The following is a 24789-nucleotide window of genomic DNA, read 5'->3' on the forward strand; positions in this document are numbered from 1 at the left end:
GCTGCACCTTTGCCTGAGATGTGTGTATCTGTGTTATTGCTGTATTTAGCTACTCGGCTGGAAAGCTGACATTTTTATTTTCTGAGAAGGGTTTTCGGCTGCCCCTAGTGAAAACATTCAATGCACCAACCATAATGAAACACTTGTACAGACACATCTGCCTGCAGGTTTCCCAAATTATATCAAGTTTGTGTTCCTGTCTGTCTCTCACTCTCTTTTGCTCTCTTTCATTCTGATCTCAGTTATTTAATCGCTGCCTGTTTCTTAGACCAGCCGTGGCACTTAATTTTTAGGGATATTTCACTGTGTGTGTGTATGTGGATAGATAGATAGATAGATAGATAGATAGATAGATATAATCTATTAGAGAGATCGAGATAGTTAGATAGATATCTCTATCTCTATCTATCTATTTTTTATTTATTTTTTAATATATATTTAGCTATACTTACCTGATAAAATATAAATATGGAATATAAGAATGATGGTTACCACTCTTCCAGTAGTGGTAGGTCCACTGCATTCTGCTATCTAGTTGTTTCAAAGGGTATATGTTTTGTTTTCGAGTCTTATGGTTAGGCTGGTGGGTCCAGGCTAGATAACCACCTCCTTATGGTTTGGAAAATCACTTCTGTGACTTTTTGCATGTTTGATTGCCGCATGTCTCAGTGGTCTTGATGTGCTATACTGTAATTGCTTCTGTCTTCATAAATGTTGTTGGGTGTGAAAATTACTCAATGGGAGGCGTTTATCAATTATGTCGCACAGCAAGACAGTGCTAAACAGCAGCAGAGGGAGATTGTGCAACAGATTTATTATAAGGTTACAACTTGAGTCATAAATTCTTTCCTCAGCTCTCTAACCTGGCATTGCCATACAATAAAACCTGATCCTGATCACTTGCTGTGTCAGAATTAAACCTGACCCTAACCCCTTCTTTATTACGCGTCAGAAAGTGTTCAGAGTCAGGTTTTATTCTGTATTCTAATTATGTGTCTGACAATAAAACCTGACCCTTACTGTCGAGACTGTCCGTACAGGCAGAGATTATTTGGGCATAACACCACGAATGATGCCTCTCGTGGAGAAGCTGTTCATGGATGTTTAATCCTCTCTATTAGTGGGAATGCCCCTAACTTTTCTATGAATTCCATCAGCAGTGTCTGTGTTTTTCAGGCCTTCTCTAGGAACAGCCAATATTGTCATATATGTGTTTTTTTTATATTTTCTATGTCTCTCTTTCAATAAATTTACATTTTTAATTATAATATGCCTATAAAGTCCATCATCTGCCAATTTTTTTTCTTTTCAATCTGAATTATCGGGACGTGGCATTGTTCTCTAATTTCATATCCGCAGCTCCACTCTGTGATGATATGATCTTCTATTCTAAAACCTGACCCTGACCACATCTGAACAGAAGGGCAGCCTGATTTGTCTCTAATTGAGTCCCTAATTTGCTCCTAAGTTTCCCCTAAAAAGTGGCACAGTGTTAGGATAGCATTGTGGGTCTTGTGCCTCGTACACACGGCAGGACTTTTCAAGTAAAAAAGTCAGACTGCTTTTTTTCTCTGAAAGTCCGGCCGTGTGTAGCTTCCATCTGACTTTTTTTGTCGGAAGTCCGATGGACCTTAGATAGAGAACCTGTTCTCTGTCTTTCCGACGGACTCACGGCGGACTTTTGCACGGGCTTTTGCACGGGCAAAAGTCCGACCGGGTGTACGAGGCATTACAGACAGTTACTTTCTCAGGTCCACCATAGAATATGTAAAATGCTCCTCTTCTGTTGTGCACCAACAGGTAGAGAAGTGATGGGTATTCATATTCTGATTTGTGTCATAAATTGTTTTTTGTTCACAGAGCAAAGAAAAAGCTATGCCCGGGACACTGTCAGCATCATATCAGAGACCAGCCAGTACCATGTGGAGGTATGTTTTGATGATACCTTTTGTTGATGTAGAGTTGGCATGATAAGGTAAATTTAAGTCTTGCAGGGTAACTACAGAACCTCTTTAGTTGAAAATCGCATTGGTTAGTTCCATGTCCAGTCACTGTTTAGTAAATGTAAGGGTGGCAATTAAGGCTGTCCCCACACCAATATTTCTGTAGAATATTTCTAATAAAAGATTGTGTGATAGCGTTTGCTGTCCATATGCAGCCAGGTACTATGACTTCTTCAATGTTCTCATAGGAAATGATGAGTGTAGCAGAGATAACATTTCTGTTTAACGCTAATATATGTGTGGCTGATATCATCGATGGATTACATGGTGAAATGTCTACAGTCACAAGACATTGATTTTCTGGATTGTTTAGGATGACTTCTCTGAGTTCTGTTAATTTTACTTGAAATAGAGGGCTTGGAAGCCTTCCTGTAAAGTGTCACAGAATTCCCCCATATTCCCTTCCATATTATGCAAATTCTTGTCCTGAGGTATACTGCCTCGGTCTCCTGTTGTGATCCTGCTGACAATGTCCTGCAGCACCTCACCACCTTCACCATTGATCGGAAGGACGCCATGCTAACTGTGGATGATGGGATCCGAAAGTTAAAGTTACTTGATGCCAAAGGGAAAGTGTGGACCCAAGATATGCATCTGCACGTTGATGACAAAGGTGTTAGTTTGTCCGATATAGAATCAAAGGTAATCCTCCTGTGTTGCCATCTTGCATGATTATTATTTTTTTTATTTTTTTTTAACCTTTTTTGTGTAATTTTCTGTCTGGGTTGATGGTGGACTGGCCACAGTATGTTGTTGAAAGTACCTTGCCGGTAGTTGATGTAGGTCAAGTCAAGGCTATGTATTTTAATGTTGTCCTCTGGGCTCTTGGGTAAACCAACTGCCGTCATATTGAGGATCATCCGCAGGGAGGTCGCTTGTTTAATCGCATTTGTTTAAGTTAGGACTAATTGGCAGTATTCTTTTTAGGGCACCCTTGTTTCCTGGGAGAACTGCTGCCCAACTTGAGCTGCCTATACTCTATCACACTTGGCTGATCTGGAAACAATTGTAACAATTTGTACTGCGTAGCAAATAGTTTTTGATTGTTTTTACCCAAAATTATTTTTCTCTACCTTAGGCTGCTGGACAGTGTCCTTGACCATGTCTTATTTATGACATGATTGGTATTCCATACAGATCAGGAAGTGGAAAGAGTGAAGTGAGGGACTGGCACTCGGAATCCTCCTCCTTGACAGGTCAAGTGTGGAAATACAACAAGCTGCCTCATAAGAGATATTTTATAATAATATATAGCAAAACCCATGGAGACTTTCATGCTGGGGAATCCTTCATACTGAACATCAGTTGACCACACACTCCTTGCTGTCAAAAGTCCATTCCCTCACTTCCCTGCCAGATATTCTCGTTATATGATGCGGTCGGTTGCTGCATGTTTTCTGTGTGACATAATGGAAGGCTAGTCCTTGCCTGGGTCATTTCCTGTCAGCATTCTTCTCTCTCTAACTGCTACTTGCACAGCTATGCATGCTATTAATGTACCAGCGGGCACAGTAGTGGACCTGTTAGTTTATGTAGCAGTTGGCATTGTACATAATGTAGCACAAGGCATAGTGCTGGACATAGATGTTCATGTAGTGGTTGGCAAAGTGGCAGTTGACCGTGTTGCAGCTAATGCATTAATAGGCATAGAGGTGGATGTAGCAGTTGATATAGTAATGAGCATATTTGTGCATGTTGAAGTTGATGTAGGAGGTGTTGTGATAGATCTAGCAATTGATATAGCAATGGACATAGTGGTGGACCTGGCAGTTGATGTAGCGCTGGGTTTAGTTGTGCAGTGGGTGTAGTGGTTGACATGGCAATTAATATAATAGTTGGCACAATGGTCGATCTGTTCATTTTTGTAGCAGTTGGCATGGCAGATGATTTGCACAATATGTGATATTTCGTTTTTGCACAGACTGAATTAGAGAACTTTCCTACAAGCACCATTCAGCACTGTAAGGCTGTGATGAAGGCCTGCAGATATGATTCCATTCTGGCCCTTATTTGTAAAGAGCCAACACAGAGCAAAGCTGATCTGCACCTCTTCCAGTGTGATGAGGTAAAGGTAGGTCTTCGTGGCTGTTTGCCATTGTGTTATCCCCCATCACTTGGTGTACATGTGGTGGCTTGCTCAGTGTGGAATGGTGTGTAAACCTGTATGCTGCACTTCTGTTTGGCTTTTCTGCCTACCCCAGTGCACGATTTCACCTTCCTCCACCCAGTGCATGTCTACCCATCCTTTCCCAATGCATGATTTCGCCTTTCTCTACCACAGTGCACAATTTTGTACCTCACCCCTGCATACAATTGCCTTACTGCTCTCAGTGCATGTTATCCCTTCTCAACCCACTGCAAGAATCTCACCCCTTTCCCCACTCGCTCTCCACTGAACGGAATCTTATCTTTCACCTCCGAGACCTTGGCCAAGAGTAGACAATGGAGGACATGTATTGGAAGATTCAATGCAATTGATCAGACTGGCGTGAATGGATCCTAAAAGTGTAAATCAGCATACATTTTAGCAGACAGGAAATTAGGGAATTCTACAACAGCAGCGCAGACTGAAGAAAAATGCTGTTTTTTTCTTAATAGGGTAAGGGAACCTAGAACCCTTATCAGATTTTTTGTTCTTTCTGTCTGTGTCTCTGTTGCAGATCTTTCCGCACTAAGGGCTCATGCTCACTGCAGCTCTAAGGCCCCATTGACAACTGAGCATTGTGTTTTCAGGCAGAAAGTCGCGCAATTTTACCGCAATTTTTGCAGCGATTTTGTACAGGTCAAAAGGTCACCAATGTAAAAAGCAGAAAAATGCCCAAATCTGTCTAAAAAAAAAGTCCCAGAACTTGTTTGAGCTTCAGGCATTTTGGAGCTTCTGGCTTCAGGCATTTTGGAGTGGAGATGTGAACCATCTTCATAGAGAATAATAGTTTTTTTTCCCCCCTCCAGCGTTTTATAACTTCAGGCTTCAAGCTACAAAATGCTCAGGTGTGAATGGGGTCTCAGGAGCTTAAAGTGGAGATTCACCCTAAAAAAAAAATTCTAACATTACATCCAGCATACTAACGACATGTAAAGTATGCTGGTATATTTTTTTTTTCTCCGTACATACCGTTTAATTGTTATTTTCGCCCAGGCTTCCGGGTTCTGATTCCCGCGGGACTGGGCGTTCCTATTGAAAGCTTAGCTGATTGACCTCTGGTGAAAATCTTCCCATGGCGCATAAAGCGCGTCACCTGTTTTCCGTAAATAGCCGACATGCGAGTCGGCGCTATACGGCGCCTGCGACCACCGTGTAGAGCTGACTGCGCAGGTGCCGTATAGCGTCGACTCGCATGTCGGCTATTTACGGAAAACCGGTGACACGCTTTATGCGCCATGGGAAGATTTTCACCAGACGTCAATCAGCTAAGCTTTCAATAGGAACGCCCAGTCCCGCGGGAATCAGAATCCGGAAGCCTGGGCGAAAATAACAATTAAACGGTATGTACGGAGAAAAAAAATAAAATACCAGCATACTTTACATGTCGTTAGTATGCTGGATGTAATGTTAGAATTTTTTTTTTAGGGTGAACCCCGTTTTAAATTAAACAAGTGGCTCCTACAAGCTTTTGAGATCTTATTTTTTTCTGCCTAGAAATTCCCCATCATGTTAGCCAATGTGTCATGCACACCAGGGCTTTTTCAGGCATTTTCAGACATATGCTCCTACAGGAAGAAAAAAAACAAAAAAAGCTCGAACACGAAAAAACCTGCAGTGTGCATGAGTCCTTACTGTCTCGTAAAATGATCAGGACGTTAGGCAAAATCTTGGATAGCAGTAAAAACTCAACAGGGGATCTAATCCTTACCTAATCCATGCAAAACTCAAATGTTTTTCTCTTTGTACCGACATACACTTAACTTCTTTTGCTGGATGAAGTTTATTTCCTATTAATAAAAGCTATCAAAACAAGAAAGCACTGTACTAGAAAAATGCCTTTAGTGTGGCTCGCTCTTTATGTAAATCTGCTGAAGAGCTAGGGTCTACTAGATGCACGCTAAAAGAAAAAAAGTAATTTGAACACTCTGGGCGTACCCCGTCAGTGTATACGTAGATATAGTACGTAGCTGATCCATTTTATATGTGTAAGACTTGCAATGGTGAGTAAAAAAGTGCTTTCTAAAACCCCTTAACACCATTAATATACTCTACGTCATGGCAATCAATGGGTTGAACAAGCTCATGGCTCCCAATCACTTCTATATCAGCCTAAGTGCCTCAACCCTCCTAACCCGGTGCTGGTGCTCACCTGGGACCACTGCAGCGGGACTCGGGAGGACAAGTGGGTGGAGACTGGTACTTGCCGTTTCCTGATTTTATCTGTGTTGTGTGAACCTGGAAGCTCTGAGCTGGCCCAGCAACAGCATCCGCAGAAAACACATTCTTGTTGCAGAATTCCTTTCACTGTATTATAATTAAGGATGAGCTATGGCGTGTTCACATGGTACACGTGCAGAGCCCGCCAGGAAGTCTGCACGGCGCTGCGCTAATCACAGCCAGGGACACATTGTCCCGATGCTCGGCTGCAGAGATCAGGAAATGTCTCCCTGGCTGTGATTAGCGCAGTGCCGTGCATACTTTCTGGCGGGCTCTGCATGTGTACTATGCAAACACGCCAGAGCTCATCCTTAATTATAATATAGGGAACTTTTTACCACTCACTTTGTGATATTTTATAAAGATAAAAAAAAAAAGAAAGAAGTAAAAGGTATAAATAATTGTATAAAAAAACACGTAAAAGATCCCAACATACATGTGGTTAGTATGCTTTGTATTCATGTAAATGCCTATTACACAGCATTGGCAATTCCACACAACCAGAGGTAGTAGAATAATTATTGGGTTGTCCATTTAGGTTTAACTATAAACTGATGTGCCCCAATTCAAATTTTATTTGTACGTTTTTCTGGTTTTCAGAAGGGAATACAAATATGAGTTTGTATGTGTTTCTTAATGACTTTACAGTCTCATCTTTTATTTCTTTATCGTTACATCACGGGACACAGAGCGGCATTCATTACTATATGGGTTATATGGAGTACCTTCAGGTGTAGACACTGGCAATCTTCAAACAGGAAATGCCCCTCCCTATATAACCCCCTCCCATAGGAGGAGTACCTCAGTTTTTACGCCAGTGTCTTAGGTGTTAGTCATGGTTTAGCTTGCCTCCGCATCCTTGGGATTAGGTGAGCTAACCGGTTCTGTCCAAAAAAGCCTCAGCGCTAAAATGGTCAGTAACCGGACCCCAAACCCTTGGGGTATAGCCCATAATGCTTTCTTTTTAAGAGAGCTGGACCCTGGGCCCAGAACTTAGAAAACCTTTGGGCACCTAATGTTTCTGTTTGCCAGGGTGCTGTATGGGTCCAGGACAGTGGATCCTTCATGGAAGAAGAAGGTTCCCAGGGCCTGAAGGTCTAGACATCCCCACGGAGATGGGGGAAGATTGGGCCTCTTGCTTGGCAAAGTCCTGCGGCATGGAGCAGGTAAGTAAGGGGAAAACTTGCGGAACTTGGCTCTTAGCAAGTTTTTTCTGGGAGGTCACAGGGGACATGCCTAAGGTTATGCATTGCATCTGGCAAACCAGTCACATATCATGAAGATAGGATGGCTCTATATGTTATTATTCCCCATAAAAAAGTGACCTCCCTGGTAGTGTTGGAAAAGCTGTGAGTGGGGCCTTTTATGTACAAATGTATGTGTGTGTCAGAGAGCTATGCTCACCTGCAAGCCTCCAGGCGATGCTCTATCCAGTCCTCTTCCTCATGCCTGCAAGGCAGGCAAAACGCTGACCTCCTCGTGTGTTTCTGGCTGCGGCTGCAGGAACAGAGAGGCCCTTCCTCCCAACCCCCCCCCCCCCCTCGGCGGGCGCGCGCGCGGCGCGCGTGCACGTGTTATAGGCGCATTTGGCGCCGTTTTAGCTGGGGGGGAAGGGCGGGTCAGTGGTTTAAGGAAGGGGCGGCCCTTCCTTAGATGCCACAGCTCATTCAATACTTTGGTTTGAGGGAGGAAGGACTGGAGTGAAGCACGGGGCGCCGAGGACACACAGTGGCCAGAAAGAATACTACAGTCTTCAGAAGATTGTGGTTTAGCCTAGGAATAGGCTGTTTTTCTTTTCCATCTCATAGTCTCTTCTTTGGCAATACTACTCAGGGGGATAGAATGTTTTTTCTTGCCTAGATTTGAAAAAAAAAAAAAAAAAAAAAAAAGTGGTCATCTGGGGTAGAGGAAACATTTTTTATCCCCCAAACAGGTGGTTGGGCATTTAACTATTTATAAGTCCCAGGTACCAATAAGTAGCAGGTGTACCCCGGTATTGTACCATGGCATCAAAGAACAAGTCAGAGGGTACAAAAGGTGGGGATTCCCCCACAGGGTCTGAGGTCTCGGACAGAGCTATGCCGCTGCTTTCTCCACAGGGAGCCTTTGGGCCATCGGGATCTGGGGCTGGAGCTGACGCAAGTCAACCCAATCCTAAGATGGTCACGGAGGAGGTGTTCCTCACCTCTTTAAATGAGATGCAGAAAAGCATGGGAAAAATGATAGCCGCAGCTATGCGGGGTAGTAAGCGGAATAGATCTCCGTCACCCGTGCGCGGACCCTCGGAAGAGGAGGTCCTTTCCTCTGGGGAATTGGACGACCTCTTGGACAAAGACCAAGTAGGTTCAGGGATCGATGATCCGGATACAGAGGAGTATGGGGCAGTCTCCCTGAGGGAGAGCTGGTGGATTCAAGGCTTGACAGACTTGGTCCATAAGGCATTCAACCTGCCTGTACCAGATCTCCAGGTATCGACGGTTTCAGCTTTGGGCTCACTGAGGGCGCCTCAAAGCAGTGCTGTGTTTCCGATCCATCCTCTATTGGAGGGAGTCTTGTTCCAAGATTGGAACAAACCAGACAAGGTTTTCTTACCACCTAAGAAATTTTCTGTCTTATATCCTATGGAAGAAAAGTTTTCCAAGAGATGGGCTTCTCCTGCAGTAGACGCAGCCATCTCATGTGTTAACAAGTCGTTAACATGCCCTGTAGAAAACATACAGGTTTTCAAAGATCCAGTTGATAAGCGCTTGGAAGCACTACTTAAGAACTCCTTCACTGCTGCAGGGGCAGTAGTACAGCCAGCCGTGGCTGCGATTGGAGTCGCTCAAGCTTTATCGGATCAATTTAAGCAAATGCTTGAACTTATTCCTGCCGAGCAGGCAGAAGAATTTTCGGATGTCCCTAAGGCCATTTGTTTTACGGTAGACGCAATCAAGGATTCTATCCAGCAAGCGTCACGTTTATCGTTATCCCTTATCCATATGAGAAGACTCTTATGGTTAAAAAGCTGGGAGGCTGAGCCCCCATGCAAGAAGCTCCTGGTAGGGTTCCCCTTCCATGGAGGTCGGCTCTTCGGAGAAGACCTAGATAAATACATTCAGACCATTTCAAACGGCAAGAGTACTCTCTTGCCAACTAAGAAGAAGGTTCAGGGGCCTGCGTTTAAACGACAGTCCTCCCCTGGACAGGGGCCCTCTAATGCCAAGCAGTATCGACGGCCCCCTGCAAGAACAAACTTCGGCTTCAACAGCAGATCACAAAGACAGGCTGTTAGAGGCAAGAGGCAGTGGTTTCGCAAACCAGCAAAACCAGCCCCCAAGTCTACCTTATGAAGGGGCGCCCCCACCCACGAAGGTGGGGGGAAGGCTGCGACTCTTTTCGGAGATTTGGGAGGCCAGCATTCCCGACGAGTGGGTACGGTCTTCCGTGGCCACAGGCTACAAGCTAGAGTTCCTAAGGTTTCCTCCTCCTCATTTCCAGGAGTCGAGGATTCCAAACGATCTGGAGAAAGGAGCCGCATTAAGATCGGCTCTAGATCATCTACTTTCCCAGGAGGTAATAGTAGAGGTACCAGTCCTAGAACAGGGACTGGGTTTCTACTCCAACCTATTCATCATCCCAAAGCCCAATGGAGATGTCAGGCCAATTTTGGACCTAAAGATGGTAAATGCATACTTAAAAGTCCGCTCATTTCGGATGGAATCCGTGCGGTCAGCAGCTGCCACACTCCAAAAGGACGACTTCATGGCGTCCATAGACATAAAGGATGCCTACCTTCATGTTCCAATTTATCAGCCACATCAAAGATATCTACGCTTTATGGTGGCTTCGCGTCATTTCCAATTCGTGGCGCTTCCCTTCGGGTTGGCTACGGCCCCCCGGGTGTTCACGAAGGTTCTAACTCCAATCCTAGCCAAGCTAAGGATCCAAGGGGTCACGATCCTAGCATACCTGGACGACCTCCTAGTCATAGACCACTCGTCTCCCGGCTTGGAGCGAGCAGTGGCCCTCACGGTCCAATACCTCGAGAGGTTCGGCTGGGTCCTAAATCGAGAAAAGTCAGCATTCCAGCCCACAAGGCAATTGGAATATCTCGGCATGAGATTAGACACAGAACAACAAAGGGTGTTCCTACCTCTGAGGAAGGTCAAAGCCATCAAGGAATTAATCCTACTGGTTCTAAGCAAGAAAGAACCGACTATTCGCCTATGTATGAGACTACTAGGCAAGATGGTGGCTACATTCGAGGCGGTGCCATACGCCCAGAGCCACACTCGCATCCTGCAGGCAGCCATCCTGTCAGCATGGAGCAGAAGGCCACAGGCCTTGGATATCCCGTTGCCACTCTCATCAAGAGTCCGGCAAAGTCTGTGTTGGTGGTTAGACCCTCAGAATCTACTGAAGGGAAAGTCTTTCAGCCCAGTGGCTTGGAAGATAGTGACCACAGACGCCAGCCTGGCGGGCTGGGGAGCAATTGTGGATGGTTCCACTCGCCAAGGTATTTGGGCAAAGCCAGAGAAGCTGTTACCCATCAACATCTTGGAGCTCAGAGCTGTTCGACTAGCCCTCAGGGCTTGGACGTCGAAATTGCACGGGTTCCCAGTGAGAATTCAATCAGACAATGCCACGGCAGTGGCATACATAAATCACCAAGGGGGAACCAGGAGTCAGGCCGCTCAGAGAGAAGTGAGCTTGATTCTCCTATGGGCAGAGGCTCATGTGCCCTGCATATCAGCAATATTCATTCCCGGAGTGGACAACTTTCAGGCGGACTTCTTAAGCCGCCAGACTCTATGGCCGGGGGAATGGTCTCTGCATCCACAAGTCTTTCAAGCACTCTGCCAAAGATGGGGAGTGCCGGACGTGGATATCATGGCATCGAGACTCAACAAGAAGCTAGACAGGTTCATGTCCCGCTCAAGGGATCCGATGGCCTGCGGAACCGATGCTCTGGTTTGCCCTTGGCATCAGTTCAAACTTCTTTATGCGTTTCCCCCGCTCCAGTTACTACCCCGCCTGCTGCGCAGGATCAGGGTGGAGCGCATACCAGTCATCCTGGTAGCTCCAGCATGGCCCAGAAGGGCATGGTACTCACTAATCCTAAGGATGGTAGTGGGAAACCCTTGGACTCTGCCTCTAAGGCCAGACCTGCTATCGCAAGGTCCGATCCTCCACCCTGCCTTACGGCATCTAAATTTGACGGCCTGGAAGCTGAATCCTTGATTCTCAGGGGTAGAGGTCTATCTCAGAAGGTAATCTCTACCCTAATCAGAGCCAGGAAACCGGTCTCTAGGGTGATTTATCACAGGGTCTGGAAGGCCTATATAGGCTGGTGCGAGTCCAAGCTATGGCTTCCTCGCAGGTTCACCATAGATAGAGTTTTAAGTTTTCTCCAGCTAGGAGTGGATAAAGGATTGGCATTAAGCACAATCAAAGGACAGATTTCTGCCCTGTCAGTGTGGTTTCAGCGGCCGCTGGCCACCCACTCGCTGGTTAAGACCTTCCTTCAAGGGGTCTTACGTATTAAACCTCCAGTTAAATCCCCGCTTTGTCCGTGGGATTTAAATCTTGTTCTGTCAAGTTTACAGAAACAACCGTTTGAGCCGTTGGCTGAAGTTCCTTTGGTTCTACTGACAAGGAAGTTGGTATTTTTGGTTGCCATAGTTTCCGCAAGAAGAGTTTCGGAACTGGCAGCCTTATCCTGTAAGGAACCATATCTTATATTTCATAAGGACAAGGTCGTTCTCCGCCCTCATCCTTCCTTCCTACCGAAGGTCATATCCAGTTTTCATTTGAACCAGGATTTGGTATTACCATCCTTCTTCCCTAAACCTACTTCCAGAAAGGAAGGGTTGCTGCATACCTTGGATATTGTCAGGGCCATGAAGGCCTATCTTAAAGCTACAGAGAAAATCCGAAAAACAGATGTGCTGTTTATTCTACCGGATGGGCCCAAGAAGGGGCAGGCAGCTGCAAAGTCCACCATTTCTAGGTGGATTAAGCAATTAATCACTCAGGCCTACGGCTTGAAAGGGTTGCCTCCTCCAGTATCATTAAAGGCTCATTCTACTAGAGCCATGGGCGCCTCCTGGGCAGCACACCACCAGATCTCTATGGCTCAAGTTTTCAAGGCGGCAACCTGGTCTTCTGTCCACACATTTACAAAATTCTACAAGTTGGACGTAAGAAGGAATACTGATACTGCCTTCGGGCAGGCAGTGCTGCAAGCTGCAGTTTGAGACCCTCGGATTCCGGGGGCTCCTCTTTTTTTGAGTTAAATTTAAAATTTAAGATTATTTTTTCTCAAATAAGTTGGATTTATTATGATTTGAGTATATCTCTAAATTAAATCCTTTTGTCTTGGAGATGTTCTCCCTCCCCTCATTGTAAGCATTGCTTTGGGACATCCCATATAGTAATGAATGCCGCTCTGTGTCCCGTGATGTAACGATAAAGAAAAAGAGATTTTTAATACAGCTTACCTGTAAAATCTTTTTCTTGGAGTACATCACGGGACACAGAGCTCCCACCCCTCTTTTTTGAGGACCATTTTGGGAGGCATACTGCTTGCTACAAAACTGAGGTACTCCTCCTATGGGAGGGGGTTATATAGGGAGGGGCATTTCCTGTTTGAAGATTGCCAGTGTCTACACCTGAAGGTACTCCATATAACCCATATAGTAATGAATGCCGCTCTGTGTCCCGTGATGTACTCCAAGAAAAAGATTTTACAGGTAAGCTGTATTAAAAATCTCTTTTTTTAGTTGACATTTGGAAAATCTATTGTTTGGTGCTCAAAACTGTACATTTTTACTTAAAAACAACCTGATTTCATAAGCATTTGTTCAAGTTTTAATCATCATACAAATTGGAGAACCTTTTTTATTGTATAGATCCTCATTATCTATACAAGTAGATTTGAAGGGTCTTTAGGTAACGTTTAAGCAAATGATAAGCACTTAAGAATGTGTGTGTGAAAAAATGGGAAAGGCATAACTTCTACTCCTAATTAAAGCCTCTCCTTCCCTCCTTAGCTATTTTGGGGGGGGGGGGGGGGGGGGGTTGCTGATTTATTTATTTTTACCATTTCTATGCTAACTTTATTTCATTGGGAAAAAAGAATATGCCATGTTTTGTGCCAGAAACATAACTATAGGGGTTTATTTATTAAGCAGTAGCTTCATTTATCAAAAATATATTTCAGGTGTATCCTCCTGGTTCATATCTTTAAAAATTGCCATAATTTTAAATTTTTGTGTTCTTTAATGATCTTTAACATTTTAATCTTGCACTTAAATTACCATAATTGATTCTCCTGCAGTGAATATTTGGTGAATGTCATATTTCCAGCTTTTTAAATATGCCCTTAACCACTTAAGCCCCGGACCATATTGCTGCCTAAAGACCCAAGGTGTTTTTACAGTTTGGGACTGCGTCGCTTTAACAGACAATTGCGCGGTCGTGCGACGTGGCTCCCAAACAAAATTGGCGTCCTTTTTTCCCCACAAATAGAGCTTTCTTTTGGTGGTATTTGATCACCTCGGCGGTTTTTATTTTTTGCGCTATAAACAAAAATAGAGCGACAATTTTGAAAGAAATGCAATATTTTTTACTTTTTGCTATAATAAATATCCCCCAAAAACATATATAAACATTTTTTTTTCCTCAGTTTAGGGCGATACGTATTCTTCTACCTATTTTTGGTAAAAAAAATCGCAATAGGCGTTTATCAATTGGTTTGCGCAAAATTTATAGCGTTTACAAAATAGGGGATAGTTTTATTGCATTTTTATAATTTTTTTTTTTTTTACTACTAATGGCGGCGATCAGCGATTTTTTTCGTGACTGCGACATTATGGCGGACACTTCGGACAATTTTGACACATTTTTGGGATTTTTGTCATTTTCACAGCAAAAAATGCATTTAAATTGCATTCTTTATTGTGAAAATGACAGTTGCAGTTTGGGAGTTAACCACAGGTGGTGCTGTAGGATTTGGTGTACACTGTGTGTGTGTTTACAACTGTAGGGGGGTGTGGCTGTAGGAATGACGTCATCGATCGAGTCTCCCTACATAAGGGATCACTCGATCGATGCAGCGCCATAGTGAAGCACGGGGAAGCCGTGTTTACACACGGCTCTCCCCGTTCTTCAGCTCCGGGGAGTGATCGCGACGGAGCGGCTATAAACAAATAGCCGCGCCGTCGTCCCGGATCGCTCCCCGAGGGGACCCGACCGCCGCAAGTCGCGGGGGGGGCGCCCGGATCAGACCCCCCACCCACGTCTAGGCAGGGACGTACAGGTACGCCCATGTGCCTGTACGTGCCATTCTGCCGACGTATATGTACATGCGGCGGTCGGGAAGTGGTTAAAGTGGATGTAAACTCGAATTTTTTATTTATTTTTGCTGTCACAATGTAGAGTATACGATTTCCTATCATTTGTGCCCAGTCTTGCCACAAAGAGTCAATCCAGCTCTGAGCAATCCTCTTTTATTGTTCAGTGAGATAAACCTTGACAAACATAGAAAACCTTTGTCAAATCCTCTCCCTTGGTGTGAATGACAGGTTATTTGCATATCTCATGCATTAGGCATTATTTTTTAATCCCCACTCCTTTTCTGAAGTCTGTGGTTACTTTTCTGGAATTTGACTGGATGTTGGTGATCATAGCAGAATTTTTAGTGTAAGGAATACATGAGGAGAAAATGCATGTTGACAAGGGGAGTGTAGAGGTGGGTGGGGAATCTACTGACATCACGACTCCACCCACAGAGCTCCAGACAACCGATCCACCCACAGAATCTGCAGTTTTTCAGTATTATAACAGACAGAGGGGAGACATATGACAGGTAAGGATACATGCAGAAGGCACGTATATCCCTATAGATCAGCACTATGGCAGTAGTTTAGAAAGGATGAGAGTGGGTTTACATCCACTTTAAGCCCTGGTTCACATTGGTGCTTTTTGACATTTCTAAAAGCATGTCAAATCGGAGGCAACTGCTTGCAATGGCACCATCCTAATCGGTGTGACCAATTTCAAAAAGTAGTTTCTGTACTACTTTTTGGGATTTTACATTGACATCTGTGCAGGAACCCACACAGATGTCTGTGAAATTGCCGCCAAAATCAAGACTGACAAGCAGGAGTGAAATCATGAGTTCAGCTGAACTCGCACAGATTCATTCCCACGGCTCAGTGTGAACCTGAGGTTAAGCTCGTTCAAACCATATGTGCATAAAAAGCAATGTAAAACAACTCACAGATTTGACTTGCATAGAATATTTTGGGCATATTTACACCATGTGCAGAGATGTGTGTATTTCTAGCATAGGTCTCTGCAAGGACACAAAGAAACCAATAGTTTTTTATGTGCCCAGTTCACACAATAACGCTGCTGTCACAGGAGTTTTTTCGGCGAAGAAATGTGCAACATACCTTATATACTCGAGTATAAGCCGACCCTGAATATAAGCCGAGGCACCTAATTTTGCCACAAAAAAACTGGGAAAACGTATTGACTCGTGTATAAGCCTAGGGTGTCCATCTGCATGCCTCACTGTGCCTCACTTTGCCTCACTGTGTCCATGTTCATGCCTCACTGTGCCCATGCCTCGACTGATGTTTAACATGGGAGTCTATGGAAGGGGTGCCCGGGTTTGAAAAATCGGTGCTCCCCAGTTGTAGGTCCCCCAGACAACAAACTTGCACACTTGTAGAGGAGAAATGGGGCTACATGTGTGCCAAGTTCAGGGGACCTACGGCCGGCTGGCTGGTCCCGGGTTCCCAAAGTCTGGGGGATCAGGCGCAAAAAGGTGACTCGAGTATAAGCCGAGGAGGGCATTTTCAGCACAAAAAAATGTGCTGAAAAACTCAGCTTATACTTCAGTATATACGGTAAATTCTCTGCAAGGGTGCAAAGAAGACAATTGTAGCTGGATTCAGAAAGATTTACGCCGGCGTATCAGTAGATACGCTGTTGTAACTCTGAATCTACGCCGGCGTTAATTTAAGCGTATTCTGGAAACCAGATACGCTTAAATTAGGCTAAGATACGAGCGGCGTAAGTCTCCTACGCCGTCGCATCTTAGGGTGCAATTTTCCCGCTGGCCGCTAGGTGGCGCTTCTGTTGAGTTTGGTGTAGAATATGTAAATGAATAGATACGCCGATTCACGAACGTACGTGCGCCCGGCGCATTTTTTTATGTCGTTTACGTATGGCTTTTTCCGGCGTAAAGTTAGTCAAACAAATAGCTAGCCTAGTCAATGTTAAGTATGGCCATCGTTCCTGCGTCGAAATTTGAAAATTTTACGTTGTTTGCGTAAGTCGTCCGTGAATGGGGCTGGACGTAATTTACCTTCACGTCGAAACCAATACGTCCTTGCGGCGTACTTTGGAGCAATACTGGGATATGTACACGGACGGCGCATGCGCCGTTCGTAAAAAACGTCAATCACGTCGGGTCACCACCCATTTACATAAAACACGCCCCCTCATCCTCATTTGAATTAGGCGCGCTTACGCCAGCCCCATTTACGCTAAGCCGCCGTAACTTAGGAGGCAAGTGCTTTGTGAATACAGCACTTGCCTCTCTGATTTACGGCGGCGTAGCGTAAATAGATGCGCCGCCGTACCTGAATCTGGCTATTGATCTTTATGTGCTCTGTTCACACCACAACGTTGAAGTCATGTGAGTTTTTTTTTCTGGGCCGAAAAACAGGGTGCAGAGAACAATTGTTTTCTTTGTGCCTGTGCAGAAACAGGTGCAGAAACACGTCTCACATTCACTCACATATTCAAATGGTGTGAATAAGGCCTAGTGTTATACAGTAAATATACCAAACAGCAAAAAAAATCAAATATTAGCACTTTCTATCCATAGTTGTTTTTAAACTACTTCTGGTCAAACTGGAAAAATATATATAGGAATAAAAAAGAAAAGTTATTTATAGAAAATGAGTAAAAATAAAAATCATTTGTAGCTGATGATATCATCAGAATATAATCTTGTTTGTCCCATAAAAAAAAAATATGTATTTTTTTTTCTGTATAATTAATTACAAAGTTTATTTCCAAAACAGTTTACTCATAGCAAAATGTAAAAATGTATCTGGTCTATTGATGGTACGGAGCACCCCGCAGTTGTTCCATTCAGTACTGTACACAGAGGGATATTCACATCAAGCATTGCTTGAGCGTTCACATTGGTACTCCTTTTTTTTTTTTTTTTTCGTATATAATAAAAAAAAAATCTCAAGTACAGGAAACTGCTGTATTTTCAGGGATAAAAAACTTTTGTTTTAATGTTTGAGAAAAATTGTTCGTGGGATGCCACGTCAGTTTTTATATTAGCTGTGGAATGGCATCCTGCATGAACCGCTTCCAGAAGAATTGATCACTCCATAAAGGGGCCATACTGTCCTTCAAAGGTAAATCATTAAAGTAGAGCACTAGGCAAAAATGAAAATGGCATAAATTATGCAGTCTGATAGTAGCATTAACACAGCAGTTTTTGTTTTTCTGAATCTCCCTTGTAGCATAGTTGTATTTCCTATTATTCAAACAAGAAGTTCAGATTTTCCACTCCCTGTGACAAGGTGACAACACTGTTTGTTCTGCAGTGAAATCAACACCCTGTGGACAAGCTAGTCTTCGATGGGCAAATCATTTCAGATGAACTCTGAGCAAGCAAATTCCAGCTAACATTTTTTATTCAATTTGTGCATTTATTTTTTATTTTTATAAGGTTGCACTGAAAAGAATCACATGCAATTTGAATAGGAATGCTGTGCGATTCCTGTCTGAAATGCATGTGATTTCTCCCACCGCTCGTGTATGTGTATCGAAAGGGAAAAGCGCCATCTAGTGGGCAGTTTAAAGAAATGCTAGAACTCGCAGTACATATCTGGCCACATGCAATTTGTCATGTCCCCATCCACCGATCATAACAAATTGTGGATGGTGGAGGTGCTCACAGGGCTGTAGGAGAAGTTTTGGTCCCCCCTGTGGGTATAAGGCAAAAGTGATGTCTGCTTGGGGGCGGACCACCTCTACATCTCCTCCAGCACTGTGAACACCTTCAACGGCCGTGATTTGCCTTCATCGGCGGACTGGGACACCTATGTACAGTAGATTATTCTGCATGTGACCAGATATGCTATGTGAGTGCATTTTTTTTTAACAAGAAACAAGAAACAAGAAAGAGTTCTAAAACATTTTAAACTGCCCACTAGATGGCACTTTTTCCTTTTCTACACATACACGAGCGATGGAGAAAATATGCATGCGATTCAGACAGGAATAGCACTGCATTCCTGTTCAAATCGTATATGTGATTCTTTGCAGTGCGATTTGCACTCATTCGTTTTGTGTTGAGGCAAATCCCACCGCAAAGTATCGGTAACATATAGGTGAGTACTGATACTCGTGCAAATCCTTAGTATCGTCACTTCCTTATTTTTCACTTTAATAAGGCTTTAAAACAACCCTAATTAATAATTTAATAACAAAAAATGGAAGAGCCCAGTGCCAAGACGTTAAATCCAAGACCTAGTAACTTAGCAGACCAAACTATATCACAGGAACAATGGAGCTGAGGGACATGGCTAGACAACAGAAATGTGCTAAAATAACAACCTGAAATAAGAGCGCACAGCTCCCAATATACAGTAGATGATGATCATCACTTAGTATGGTTGTAATTCACAGACCACACCTATATGAATAGACCCAGCTGAACTCCGGTTTTATTCTGTACAGATTTCCATCCAGTGGCCTTCCTGCTGCTTCATGTAGAATAGTGGCTGTAAATTATAATAGAGCTGCAGCTATTTCCCATTGTGGCTTGCATGAGATTGCAGTTTATTGGTTTCCATTGTGCGGTTCTGCATGTCTCGCCCTCCTCCATATTGTCTTTTACTTGGCATCCCCTTCACTTCTCTTGTACAACACCATGTCTGATTGTGACATTTCAATTTTGCAGGCTTCTTATATCCAGCAAGATATTGACAGTGCTCTGAATGACAGCAGAGGAGGGAGACCAAGGACACGGCCAGACATACTGAGGTAATTGGCATGAAATAAGCCTGAACTTTACACCTGGAACCTAATGCATGTCTTTTATTCTTTTAATGGTTAACTCTGTACACGCTGTATTCTTGGAACCACACACAGGCATCAGAACATTTACTACTGTATTGGATATGTTGTGATGGCAAAGCTTGCCGCACCCTCTGTGGACCTTGGGCAGAAGCCTGATGTGGCTGATATTTGCAGCCAGACAGGATTTGTATTGAGAAATGAGACCAGTGCCACTTTTCATCACATTCTACATACTTATTTTTTTGTTTCTTATATGACCAGCCAAATATCAACCTCCTCTTCTATGGAGAGTGGAGACAAAGGGCTAAATCCTCAGCTAAATTCTCATACACATAGGAACTATTTTACCTGCTTCTCTTGTGAACGCCCCACTCCTTTTGTGCTTTATGGCTGCACAAGGAGGGTGATTATGTTCAGTAGGCTTTGTGCCACTGCCCCACCCCTTGCTGCTTTAAACTGCTTGTGAGGACATGACACACACTGATAACACCCATGACAAGCTCTCTCCATCTTGTTAGTCCACCTAAGTACCACCATCGACCCACCCATAGGTGTGCGCAGCCTATGGCATTAGGGTGTGCACACCAAAGCTCAAACACACATGCATGTGTAATATACCGTATATGGCAGTGGGCAAGTCAGTAGGGCTTTGTCAGCAGGGCAGAGATTGGTGTCAGTGTCTTTATTTGTATTATTATTACTATTATTTTACAATTTTTATTTTTATTTTTTAAATATATATATATATATATATATATATATATATATATATATATTTTTAGGAGCCCTGTTGGGGGGCTTTGGTGAAATATCAGTGGTCTAAACCGACCCCTGATGTCTAACTTTTGAGACAGAGAAAGGGACTGAGGACAGAGATTCCCCAGTCCCTTTCTCTGCAGCCAGGCAACAGGGGGAATCTGCACAGTACAGGGTGATTAGGGTGTGCCCAGGCACACCTTACACCCTATGTGCGCACGCCTATGGACCCACCTAATGATTACAGACCATCCACTGCCAGTGGAAGCCTGATTTATTTTTTCTTAAGCATGGAACAGCTCCATATTATATAAAACAGCTCCATATATAAAATTGGGTAACTGCACCAACTGAACTGAAAGTGTGATTTTTGAAAGTGCCAAAAAAATATAATTGTACTGTACAGGACACAGGCTTACTATTCATAGATCCTGGGTTATAGGTTTTTGCCTTCAGGTGATTGGATGCTGGTAAATCTTTTGAGGACACACCCCTTGGGCACCTCACCCTATCCCACTGTGTGAGTCCTCAGGTTTTGCTAGTGTCTTAAGGTGATGGACATTTTCTCGCTCTTAGCTAAACTCGTTTATTATTTTATCTTCGAATTTCAAGCAACTCTTCATTCAGCCCTTCACTTCTAATACCACAATAGAAGCAGTGCATTTTCTTTGGTGTAGCCTCAGTAATATCTTGGGAGCCATACCTCTAGACCCCATACTGTGGGGACAGCCTGTAATGTTGCTTATGGCACTGGATTCTTTTTTTTTTATTATTTATTTTAATTGTCATACATACAGAGAAAATATTTCATTAATCCATCAATCATATGAGCTCCAACGAATCCAGTCAAAATCCAATTAACAGCATTACTCCTATATTAAATACATCCACAGAAAAAACAATACCTAGTTATTTGGGATAGTCCCCATGAAAGGAGAAACACTAATATTCTAATACTAATACTAATCTTTTAGGAACAGTCGCAATCACTGTTTTTTTTTTTTTTGCACAGATGATCAACTTGCTTTATTTATAAGTCCAGCTTTATATTTATAACACTTATTTTTGTTACACATTCACTGTATGATATATGCTTATTTACTTTTTTTTAAGGTGTTTGAGTGGAGCATATATATACATTTGTTCACAGTGAGGGTTTTGGCATATTTACCTTTAGCGCTAGGTGCTATTGTCCTACGCTGAGCGTCGACCTTATAAATATTTTTTTTGCATCTAAAAAATAAACACACTTTTTATGATGATTTCATCTATTGGGTGATTTTTCTGAGGACGTGGCTGCTTTTGAGTGATATTTTTGCTTTAAGTATGGCAGACTTTGTGCTTTCTGCTGTCAGGAAATGTTATGATTTGACCTTTTTAGATTCATATAAGCAGTTGATAGTAATAGTTGGTGAAGGTGATCACTAGTGTAAGTGCTCCCTGACTGAGGCTCTCAGTGTTGACTTCAGAGCCAGCAATGGCAGCATTTTTCTGTCACCTAGTCTACTTTTAATTAGTACGCATTCTGTAATCATTGCATTTTTTTATTTATTTTTTTCATTTTAGGAACATTGCAGCAAGCGACAGCAAGGTCCCTCCACCTCCCCAAGCGCCAGCTCCAATGCCTCCTGGATCGGTCACCCAGGTGGACGTCCGCAGTCGGGTGGCAGCCTGGTCTACCTGGGCAGCCGAGTATGGAGACTGTAAGTAAGAGGAAAATGCCAGTAAATTTCTATAATAGAGCTTAGTCAGTACTGTCTCTCGGAAGCCTTGGTAACATGGTTCTTGTGCATCAGAATCTTTGTCAATAATGTTTGTGTCTTGTATCATAAAATGTTGGGAAACTATGACGTTTGGGGTACAGTTTAGTTTAGTTTCAAATGTTTTTTCTTTTTTTTAACTCACACAAGCAATTTTCAACAAAGCAGCTAAAACTAGACAGATACAGTATACAGGCGGTCATCAAATTGCAAACATCCGACTTAAAAACGACTCCTAGAAAGATAAATTCACTCCTGTGTAGTGGTACCCTGTGAGGGCTGCTGATAGACTCTATACCCCACTGGCCACCCCGACTCTGCAAATCCTCTGACACCTTGGGTTCCATTGTGAAATGTTGCGTTAGTAATGAGAAACGCATGCAGTATCACTGAACCACTCAGAACACAAGAAAAGATACAAGTGAACACAACTTATATTTGACAGAAATATCACTTGACACTGAGATACAAGAATGTGTACCTTACATCCTGAAAAAGATCTATGAGAACAACTACACAGAGACGAATATCCAACACCTTTAACACATGTATTGGATACCTTCGCTCTGAGGCCTCAGCACACAAACCAGCAAACAGTGCACAGCATATACATACAGTAAAATGTGTGAATTAGATAATGTCCCACAAAATGGCTCCCCCTAGGTGGTAATTCAGTGATTAAGCAGTAAAGCATAACAAAGAGGAGAATGATGAATGTTCTTTCAATTCTGGATATCTTCAGCTAGCCTGTTATTTATACTGCAGTGTAATTTGTAATCCAGGTATGTAAAAGACAAAAGAACTGAAGAGCAAAGATGAACTGATGAATACTTAAACTGAAGAAATATCACCACTTGTATGTTCCTCTTTAATTATGTAAATGAGTGGAATACAGTACTGACTTTACAGCACAGTGGGGAAGAATAGGCCCCAAGTGCCTGCTGTATAAGGCCTGTGAAGAAGTAGATTCACATCTATGGAACTACAAGTCTCACCAGTCAGTCTGTAGAAAAATCACTCAGCAATACTTTAATCTCTATCCGGATGGGCAAGTGCCCTCTCATCACAATGGACTCCAATAGATAAAGGGCTCCAGCCAGAATACCCTCCTGGTATCTCCGTCCGGTAAAATGGTGCTGCCACGCCGTGCTGCGACTCCTGGGGCCTGGAGTGCAGCTTTTGCCAGATGCTCTGGAGCTCAAGCTGTGTAGGCCACAGACTCTCACTCCCTGTCGCACAGACCTCCTGCTGGCAGGTTCAGAATGGCATTCAGAGAGAGCTGAAAACTTTTTAGTCCTCCCAGCAGGCTGTTCTGCGTGCTTTGCATTGTGTGTCCTGTAGTCCAGAGCTGGCCCGGCCTAGAGTGTCACTTCCTCATCCAGACTACATGTCCCATAATGCATTGCTCTGTTCACTCTCAAGGAGGAAAGAAAACCCTGACAGAGTTCAGCAGGCACTAGGGGGAGCCAAACCCATACATAAGAAACAATAAACCATTCACCAATAATAATTATAGTAGCAACCCTTGGCCACACCTGTAAGAGTTATTATGGGAAAAAGGTACCTCCACTGATGCTTTGTCGCCAAGGCTTGTTTCCACAACAACCCAAAATTTACAAAATCCAATTGTCATTGGCACAGGAAGTGAGGTGAAATCTTTTTAACAGGGGCACAGACAGCAACACAAAGGTGATAACCCTTCCCTATGCTATCCAAAAACACTTAAAAAATTTTACATGTTCCTACTTGCAAAGAGATTCAACTTAACAACAAACCTACAGACCCCTTCTTGTTTGTAACCCAGGGACCGCCTGTACTTATAAAAGTAATGTAGTACCCCTCCTTCTAGCTGGAAATGAAAATGTGTTTTTAATTCCTGAACATTCAATAGAAAAAAATTGGAAAACAAAATGCATTTTTTCAACTGTACCTATAGATTGCTGTGTTTAAAGCTTGAAAGCCCCCATAGATCACTAAACTTGATGTGTGGACCAGTTGAAACCATTACCGTCATGTTGTTGTGGTGTTGGTGCAATCTTTAGGGTGTGCCCAATAAATAATGCAGGCCTCTTCTCTACTGTCTGTCTGAAGTCACATGTAGAATTAGAATTCGTATGTATTCACGTAGAATTGGTATGTAGTTCCTGACCGACTACTTTTACTGTTGTATCTGCTACAGATGATCCAAGATCCAGTCCAGACCACAACGAGACACCACAGATGATTGAAGCAAGAATTGACAGAGATGTGGTGAGCGAAAATCACCTCATTCACTTACTATGGAATCCTATGTGTTTTGGTATCTGGTGATCAATTATTTCACTTACCATGGAGTCCTGTGAGTGTTGGGATCTGTTGGTGATTTTACTGTTTCACTTACAGTGGTGTTTTATGTGTGTTGGGATATATTTATTATCTACTATTTCACTTACATTTGAGTCTGATATGTATTGGGATCTGTTGTTAACCTACTGTTGGAGGACTCCTGTGTGTGTTTGGGATTTGTTGGTGGTCTACTATTTTACTTACAGTGGAAAACTATGAGATTTAGAATCTGTTGGTGGTCTACTATTTCACTCACCATGGAGTCCTATGTGTGTTGGGAATCTATTGATTCACTTACCAGGTGTTCTGTGTGTGTTCAGATTTGTTGATCATCTACTATTTTCACTTACCATTGAGTCCTATGCATGTTTAGATCTGTTGATGATCCACTGCTTCCCTTACAGTGGAGTCCCATGAGCATTGGGATCTGTTGGTGATCTAGTATTCCAGTAACAGTGGAGTCCTATGCGTGTTGACA

General features: G+C 43.2%; 1 protein-coding gene across 18 annotated transcripts in view; it reads left to right on the top strand.

The window, feature by feature from the left end:
• EPS8 (epidermal growth factor receptor pathway substrate 8) overlaps positions 1–24789 on the top strand; it is a 134276-nt gene that overhangs the window by 78306 nt on the left and 31181 nt on the right. For 14 of the 18 annotated variants that reach the window (XM_040345508.1, XM_040345506.1, XM_040345509.1 and 11 more), the window contains 6 exons: positions 1861–1928; positions 2484–2645; positions 3925–4074; positions 19352–19434; positions 21793–21929; positions 24166–24236. In XM_040345508.1, coding sequence (XP_040201442.1) covers positions 1861–1928; positions 2484–2645; positions 3925–4074; positions 19352–19434; positions 21793–21929; positions 24166–24236 — 671 coding nt within the window. The remainder of the gene's footprint in view (positions 1–1860; positions 1929–2483; positions 2646–3924; positions 4075–19351; positions 19435–21792; positions 21930–24165; positions 24237–24789) is intronic. The other 4 variants (XM_040345521.1, XM_040345522.1, XM_040345513.1 and 1 more) reach the window with 3 other exon arrangements.

Source organism: Rana temporaria, chromosome 3 (assembly GCF_905171775.1).
Source record: "Rana temporaria chromosome 3, aRanTem1.1, whole genome shotgun sequence".
NCBI lineage: Eukaryota > Metazoa > Chordata > Amphibia > Anura > Ranidae > Rana > Rana temporaria.